General features: G+C 40.8%; 1 protein-coding gene across 4 annotated transcripts; it reads left to right on the top strand.

Annotated features, from left to right (window-relative positions):
• Window positions 1–34: 34 nt before the first annotated feature.
• On the top strand, window positions 35–8,620 carry LOC308579637 (uncharacterized protein). 4 transcript variants are annotated; one of them, XM_081214207.1, is made up of 3 exons: window positions 5,136–5,276; window positions 5,357–7,930; window positions 8,015–8,620. In XM_081214207.1, the coding sequence occupies exons 1-2, from the start codon at window positions 5,261–5,263 to the stop codon at window positions 7,915–7,917; spliced, it is 2,577 nt and encodes an 858-aa protein (XP_081070333.1). In that variant the 5' UTR covers window positions 5,136–5,260; the 3' UTR covers window positions 7,918–7,930; window positions 8,015–8,620. The 4 variants fall into 4 exon arrangements, with proteins under 4 accessions (XP_081070334.1, XP_081070335.1, XP_081070333.1 ...); XM_081214208.1 differs by lacking the exon at window positions 5,136–5,276 and adding an exon at window positions 35–362 and having other exon boundaries at window positions 5,357–8,620; XM_081214209.1 differs by lacking the exon at window positions 5,136–5,276 and adding an exon at window positions 376–817 and having other exon boundaries at window positions 5,357–8,620.
• The last annotated feature ends 317 nt before the right edge of the window (window positions 8,621–8,937 follow it).

Raw genomic sequence — 8,937 nt, 5'->3', positions numbered from 1 at the left:
TTTTCTGTGAACCATCTTCCTCCAGTTCTGCCTTTTTCTACCACAGTTGGGTCTCTGAACTGCCAAGGCATCTTAAATGTCAGCTTCAGTGTTGGTATCTGAAGAAGTGTGCATGCACACGAAAGCTCATACTAATAACAAACTCAGTTGGTTTCTAAGGTGCTACTGGAAGGAATTTTTTTTATTTAGCTTCAGAGTTGTGCGGAAAGATAAGTAGCTTCTGTCAAGTTTTCTGTTTTTGTTTTTGCTGCTGTCAGTCTTGGGTTGACCAGAGAGACGACTGACATTGGAGATGGAGGGGATGCCATGACTGGGCCAAACAAAATCCGTCCCAGAGAAGAGCCAGGCTTATTGAATCTCAGGTAGTAGTAGAAGTAATAATAATAATAATAGTAATAATAATTTTTATTTTTACTCTGTCCATCTGGCTGGGTTGCCCCAGCTGCTCTGGGCAGCTTCCAACACATATAAAAACATGAAACATTAATCATAACAATCTGTCCCCATATAAAAAGTACATTAACTTTAAAATGAACAACTTACACTAGTGGCCAAAATTGTGGAAACCTTTTGGAGAAAGTGTATTTCAGAGCTTTGATACCTCATGACACCACTTTTTTGGGAGTAACAGCATAAAACTACATATCAATGGAAAAATAATTTAATGAAGAATGTAATGATTTTCTTCTGTCATGCAGGCACAGTCTCTCCATTCTTCGATCATCACTTGCTGTTCTGCACCTTTTCCTGCCTTTACCAGTCTGATTTTGGAGTGACTGAGTCTCTTATACCTCTTCAAAAATATAGACCAGCTTTGGTTAAGTTTTCCCCAATCTTTCTTCTAATTTCTTCATACCTGTAGCCTTGTTCACTTAATAGTACGATTTTACATCTCTTTCTGGGTAACTAGTCAACTCTTTGTACCATTTTTTCATTTTATTAAGTTTTACAAACTCACCAAATGAAAGAACCAAAAAGACCAACCAAATTGATAGCTTGACTGGTGTCATGTACCACCTGTATATCATTTTCATAATATTCTCTCTTTAGGCATTACATGCCGTGAATTTCATACCTGTGGTCCACAGCTGTTCCCAGTCAGCAAACATAATGTTATGTCCAACATCCTGTGCCCATTTTTTTTAATATAATATTTATTAATATTTTAAAAACGGACATAGAGCTACACAATACAATTCACAAAAATCATAAGTAACAGTCTAAAAAATATAAAAGAGTAAAAAAAAACACATAGAAAAAGTGAATATATATAAAAAAAGAAATGACAATAGCTATATATAAAAAGAAAACAGAAAAAGTTTAAAATTAACTCCATCTTTCAATCATCCCAAGGGATTCCTGATTCTCAAAATATCAATCAAGTCCATATTGTCAGTCAATTCAAAAAAGGTTTTTAGTAGTCTGCCATCTTTGGTAACTACCTGTCTCTGTGACTTATCCATGTTTGTTTATACCGCCCCATTCATATCTCCCATCAAAACGATGTTATAGTCCATATAGTCCAATAGTGTCTCATGCAACTTCTTATAAAATGTAGATTTCCCCTCATTCGGTGCATAAACACCTACTATCAAAAAATTTTCTCCTTGTGTTTGAATTTCAATTGCTATGAATCTTCCTTGATCATCTTTGAAAACAAATTTCGGTGACAGGCTCTCTTTTGCATAAATGACCACTCCTCGCTTTTTAACATTGTCCGATGAGATAAATTCTTGGCCCAACCTTTTGTTAGTCAATATTTTCCTCTGTAGCCTTGTCACATGTGTTTCCTGTAAACAAATTAAGTCCAATTGTTCCTTTTTAAGTATATGAAAGACCTTTTTCCTTTTCTCCGGGGAATTAAATCCGTGAATATTCCAACTTAATAGTTGCAGAGACATGATGTATTTAAATTTACTCTCCTCCAACTGCTCCCAATAATTCCTCTTCTTCTGACGGTGGTATCACTTTCTTTGTCTTGTCCACTCCCAAAAGTGGTAGTCCTTTGTCTAGTAATCCTGGTGGTAAGGCTCTAAGCTCTCCTTCCGCTCCTTTTTGCAGGTCTTCTTGGTGGTCTCTCAAAAAAAATTCCTTCTCCTCCACTGATCTTATTTTAAACTTCTTGCCTTTAAAGCTAAAAGATAGGCCTTGAGGGAATTCCCACCTGAAAATAATTCTGTTTCCTCTCAGCAAAGTCACCAGGTCTCCGTAATTGGAGCTGAGTTCCAGTAGATGTTTCGGAATGTCCTTAAATATTTCTACTCTTGACTCTTGCATTATCAAGGTATTCTGATAGTGCAGACTCAGTATTTTATCTCGCTCCTCTTTAGATCGAAGAGTAATCAAACAGTCTCTCACTCTGTTCTTTCTCCCTCCTTTCCCAAGTCTAAAGGCGTTTATTATTTTGAAGTCTTGCTTGTCCTCCAATTTCCAAAAGTCTGCAAATTCCTGTGTCAAATAGTCACTCAAGCTATCTTTCTCAAGTTCAGGTACCGCCCTGACCCTCAAATTGGTCTGTTTTTCCTTCAACTCAATCATAGACAGAAGTTCCTGATGGTCCCCAAGCCGTACCTGATGGTCCCCAAGCTGTTTACTTATCGGCGTTATCCTTTCTTCTACAGCAGCTGCTTTTTCTATTGCTTCCTGGGCCGTCTTTTGGTTTAATTCTGACTGTTGCAGTAATTTTTCAATTGAATCTGTATTAGAATTCACCTTCTGCCCCAAATTGTTAATACTTGTAGTATTCTGGTCAATTTTATTTGTTGCTTTAGCAACTTGATTACTTGATTTGTCCAAAGTTTCATAAATCTTATTTTAAACAGAAGTAAATCCTTCTTCTGTCATCCCTTTTGACCCAGCTTGCACTGGGTCTTCCCCTTGTGGCACAGGAGGGTCAGAGGCAGATGCCCCACGCTGCTGCAGTATTGCACTGGTCGGTTGGTGTCTCACTTTGCCTGATCTTGTTACCTTTTCATCCGATTTGTTTGCTTTTCATCCATGGCACTTTATCTGGAAGTCAAGGTCGCTCCCACAGTCAGACTTGTTTTGCTGTTGGGCTTTCCCAGGCTGGTGCTAAGTGGAAAATTCCCCGGCCAGTTGTAACAATTTCAATAAGCCTCTAGGGGGACACAGTAATAGTCAGTAATAATGCAACAAAATGTCTTGCCAAACTTTCAAAAGCCCCCTTCAGCAGAACAAATAACAGTTTTAACAGTTTCAAAGTGTCTCACTTGCAGGGTTAACTGTCAGCAAGTTACATTGTTCATAGAGAGTGCTGTTCTCAATGCAACAAATCTATTCAGTCTTGGCAGTCTGTTCCCAGGAATTGAGAGGTGGTCTTGTGTCTCTTCCTTTCTCTTTTAAATTTTTAAATAGGCAAAAGAAATACTGTCCCTTCTTCCCTCCCTCTCTTTCATTTTAGGGAGGGAGTTCCTTAGTTAGACATTTAGGATTTAAATCTTTTTAACACTCCTCGCCCGGTATTTGGCTTGGACGGTCTTTCCTTTGATCTTTATACAAACCAGAAGGTGGACTTCCTCTTTGCACCTTCCCGCTTCAGTACCAAATTTTACTTTAATTTTCCTTAAGCTTTCAGTCTTAATGCTTGACCTACTCACGGGTTGTTGTTTGACAGCCGAATTGTCAGAGGAAAAAAGGTCAGCGCTCTCCGGCAACAGCTGCGCGGCTTCACTCCACGGAAGTAGCGATCGACTCTCAGCACCGCGCCACCCCCATTCCGCTCCGGAACCCCTCACGGGGTCCCTTTGCAAATTGGGGAGGCGCTTTCGGTGCCCGCCGAGTCCCACGGCCACAGGCTTCACCCGCCTGTGGTTTCTGACAGGGTCCCCACTTCACCGTAGCGGTAAGACCAGGTTTCCGCGGAGCTTCTCCCTCCGAGCTAGAAGGAGACCGCCATTGCCGTTGGCGCCGCCTCCGGAATTCTCATTTTCAAGTAAGTTTTATATCTTATCCAGACATTAAACAATGCTTTCCTGACAATATGGTTTTTAAATGCTTTATGTGCTTTAACCTTGTCATACCACAAGTATGCATGCCACCCAAAAACATTATTAAAACCTTCTAAATCCAAAATGTCTGTGTTCTCAAGAAGCAGCCAATCTTTCAACCAGCAAAAAGCTGCTGATTCATAATAGAGTTTAAGGTCTGGCAGGGCAAATCCCCCTCTTTCTTTTGCATCAGTTAGTATTTTAAATTTAATTCTGGGCTTCTTGCCCTGCCAGACGAATCTAGAAATGTCTCTCTGCCACTTCTTGAAACAGTCCATCTTTTCCAAAATTTGTAATGATTGAAACAGAAACAACATCCTTGGCAGTACATTCATCTTTATAACAGCAATTCGACCCAACAAGGAAAGCTTCAGATTTGACCATATTTCTAAATCCTTTTTAACATCCGACCAACATTTCTCATAATTGTCTTTAAATAAGTTCCCATTTTTAGCTGTCATATTAATCCCCAAGTATTTCACCTTCTTAACCACTGTTAAACCTGTCTCATTCTGAAACCTCTCTTTCTCAATCGTTGTTAAATTTTTCTCAAGGAATTTAGTTTTTAACTTGTTCAACTTAAATCCTGCCACATGACCAAACTCTTGGATCAGTTCTAATACTCTTTTATTACTAGATTCTGGCTCCTGTAGTGTCAATACTAAGTCATCTGCAAAAGCTTTCAATTTATATTGTTTAGCTCCGACCGTTATACCCTTATTCAAATGGTCCCTTCTAATCATATTTAACAGAACCTCCAGGACCGAAATAAAAAGTAGTGGGGAAATTGGGCAGCCTTGTCGTGTCCCTAATAGTACGATTTTACATCTCTTTCTGGGTAACTAGTCAACTCTTTGTACCTTTTATTTTATTTTATTACGTTTTACAAACTCACCAAATGAAAACCAAAAAGACCAACCAAATTGATAGCATTCCCATAATACACTGACAAAAGTCAACCTAAGCAAGTTGTGCTTCCCTTTTCGGGTCATATGTCTATAACCTTTGATAGAATACAGATAATTGAACAAACTTTGTTGCACTGCATTCTTGATTAAATTATCTTTCCATTGCTATATAATATTATGGTATTACAGTCATACCTCAGGTTACAGTTGGAAGTGGTGTTATGAGCCATCAAACATCTGAAATGCACTTTTTTCTGAAAGGCTTTCTCAATTTTACCACTACAGTATATCAAAGAAAATAACATTCAACAACCCATCAGAATCTAATAAGAAATATGTTGGTTAATGACAAAACACAAAGGTAATGAACACACACCCAACTCCCTTCAGTTCTTCTTCATTTGTTCCCGAGGCTCTAATCCCTTTTTGTCTCCGTTGCAGATTGTGATGAATTGGAAATCGAGAACAAAGGTGAACACGACAAAATCCCCAGAGAGGAGAAGCCATGCAAAAATTTGGAGTGTGGAGACAGCTGCACTCAGAGCTCCAATCTCACTAAGCATCAGAGAATTCATACAGGAGACAAACCCTATCAGTGCATGGAATGTGGGAAGAGCTTCAGTTGGAGCTCCCATCTCACTTACCATCAGAGAATTCATACAGGGGAGAAACCCTATCAGTGTGTGGAATGTGGAAAGAGCTTCAGTCAGAGTTCTGATGTCACTAAGCATCAGAGAATTCATACAGGGGAGAAACCCTATCAGTGTTTGGAATGTGGAAAGAGCTTCAGTCACAGCCATGATCTCTCTTCCCATCAGAGGATTCATACAGGGGAGAAACCCTATCAGTGTGGGGAATGTGGAAAGAGCTTCAGTTGGAGCTCCCATCTCACTTATCATCAGAGGATTCATACAGGGGAGAAACCCTATCAGTGTGGGGAATGTGGAAAGAGCTTCAGTATGAGCTGCCATCTCACTAACCATCAGAGAATTCATACAGGGGAGAAACCCTATCAGTGTGGGGAATGTGGAAAGAGCTTCAGGCAGAGCTCGGGTCTCACTTCCCATCAGAGAATTCATACAGGGGAGAAACCCTATCATTGTGGGGAATGTGGAAAGAGCTTCAATAAGAACTCCAATCTCACTTCCCATCAGAGAATTCATACAGGGGAGAAACCCTCTCAGTGTGGGGAATGTGGAAAGAAATTCATTACAAGCTCCAGTCTCACTTCCCATCAGAGAATTCATACAGGGGAGAAACCCTATCAGTGTGGGGAATGTGGAAAGAGCTTCAGTCACAGCTCTGCTGTCACTAAGCATCAGAAACTTCATACAGGGGAGAAACCCTATCAGTGCATGGAATGTGGAAAGAGCTTCAGTCAGAGCTCCCATCTCACTTACCATCAGAGAATTCATACAGGTGAGAAACCCTATCAGTGCATGGAATGTGGAAAGAGCTTCAGTACGAGCTCCTTTCTCACTTCCCATCAGAGAATTCATACTGGGGAGAAACCCTATCAGTGCATGGAATGTGGAAAGAGCTTCAGTCACAGCCAAAGTCTGAATTCCCATCAAAGACTTCATACAGGGGAGAAACCCTATCAGTGTGGGGAATGTGGAAAGAAATTCATTAGAAGCTCCACTCTCACTTCCCATCAGAGAATTCATACAGGAGAGAAACCCTATCAATGTGGGGAATGTGGAAAGAGCTTCAGGAAGAGCTCAGATTTCACTTCCCATCAGAGAATTCATACAGGGGAGAAACCCTATCAATGTGGGGAATGTGGAAAGAACTTCAGGCAGAGCGCCAATCTCACTAAGCATCAGAGAATTCATACAGGGGAGAAACCCTATCAGTGTGGGGAATGTGGAAAGAACTTCAGTCAGAGCGCCAATCTCACTAAGCATCAGAGAATTCATACACGGGAGAAACCCTATCATTGTGGGGAATGTGGAAAGAACTTCAGTCAGAGCGCCAATCTCAGTAAGCATCAGAGAATTCATACAGGGGAGAAACCCTATCAGTGTGGGGAATGTGGAAAGAGCTTCAGTCATAAGAGTGATCTCACTTCCCATCAGAGAATTCATACAGGGGAGAAACCCTATCAGTGCATGGAATGTGGAAAGAGCTTCACTGATGACTCCTCTCTCACTTCCCATCGAAAAATTCATACAGGAGAGAAACCCTATCAGTGTGTGGAATGTGGAAAGAGCTTCAGTCAGGGCTCCAATCTCAATAAGCATCAGAGAATTCATACAGGGGAGAAACCCTATCAGTGTTTGGAATGTGGAAAGAGCTTCAGTCACAGCCATGATCTCTCTTCCCATCAGAGGATTCATACAGGGGAGAAACCCTATCAGTGTGGGGAATGTGGAAAGAGCTTCAGTTGGAGCTCCCATCTCACTTATCATCAGAGGATTCATACAGGGGAGAAACCCTATCAGTGTGGGGAATGTGGAAAGAGCTTCAGTATGAGCTGCCATCTCACTAACCATCAGAGAATTCATACAGGGGAGAAACCCTATCAGTGTGGGGAATGTGGAAAGAGCTTCAGGCAGAGCTCGGGTCTCACTTCCCATCAGAGAATTCATACAGGGGAGAAACCCTATCAGTGTGGGGAATGTGGAAAGAGCTTCAATAAGAACTCCAATCTCACTTCCCATCAGAGAATTCATACAGGGGAGAAACCCTCTCAGTGTGGGGAATGTGGAAAGAAATTCATTACAAGCTCCAGTCTCACTTCCCATCAGAGAATTCATACAGGGGAGAAACCCTATCAGTGTGGGGAATGTGGAAAGAGCTTCAGGCAGAGCTCGGGTCTCACTTCCCATCAGAGAATTCATACAGGGGAGAAACCCTATCAGTGTGGGGAATGTGGAAAGAGCTTCACTGATGACTCCTCTCTCACTTCCCATCGAAAAATTCATACAGGAGAGAAACCCTATCAGTGTGGGGAATGTGGAAAGAGCTTCAGTCACAAGAGTGATCTCACTTCACATTGAAGAATTCATACAGGTGAGAAAACCTATCAGTGCATGGAATGTGGAACGAGCTTCACTGATGACTCCTCTCTCACTTCCCATCGAAGAATTCATACAGGAGAGAAACCCTATCAGTGTGTGGAATGTGGAAAGATATTCAGTCACAACTCCTCTCTCACTTCCCATCAAAGAATTCATACAAAGGTCGGAAAAATATTTCATTCTGTAGCTTTAGGAGCCAGGCAAATCCGCAGCTTGTTAACCAGGCCTTTGGCTGATTGACATCTAAGGCCCTTTTAAAATGTGGTGGAGAGTTGAGTTACTGATGTGTATTTTGTGTTTTTATGTTGTTTTTATGTTGTAACTGTCCTGAGACATGTGGGAACAGGAGTCAACATTTAGAGACCAAGGAGTTTTTGCCCCCCAATAGTATATTTGAGGGTCCCCCCCCCAGTTGATAGGCAATGCCATTCCAATGCCCTTTATGCATCATGTGATTGATTATGCAAGGCAGGCCTTACCTCCCTCCCCTCCCACCAATATTTTATTCAAGTTGGCACCACTGGGTCGGGTGGTATATAAATTAAATATAGACATAAATCGCCTTCCTTTGCACATGTTCCAGCTTGTCAATATCCTTATTCATTATCATTTTTAATATTTATGTGCCTTTCATCTGAAGATTTCACAACAGAAACATACAGGATGAAAGCATGGCTTTCTCTTTTTTTTTATTTATAATTTTTTATTAAGAAAAAATGCACAGATTACAATATACTACAAGTACCACAAGTACAAACATACAGAAAAAAAAAGTTCCATCCAAAAGGAACAATCCTCCATCAGGCTACAAAGTCGTCCCGTCAGGAGGGCAAGAAATGAAGAAGAAAAACAAAAAAGATAAAAGTAAAAAGAGAGAAAAGTAAAAGAAAAAAGAAAAAAGAGAAACAAAAAAACCACAAATACAGATACAGTTAACAGAGCTTCCGTCCAACCCGGTCTTGGAGTTACTAATTCCCATATTACCACTGCAGTTCTAAT

This window comes from Podarcis bocagei, assembly GCF_964188305.1.
Source record: "Podarcis bocagei genome assembly, contig: HAP1_SCAFFOLD_441, whole genome shotgun sequence".
Taxonomy (NCBI): Eukaryota; Metazoa; Chordata; class Lepidosauria; order Squamata; family Lacertidae; genus Podarcis; species Podarcis bocagei.
Note: the sequence above shows the minus strand (reverse complement) of the source record. Positions and strands in the feature narration are given on the sequence as shown.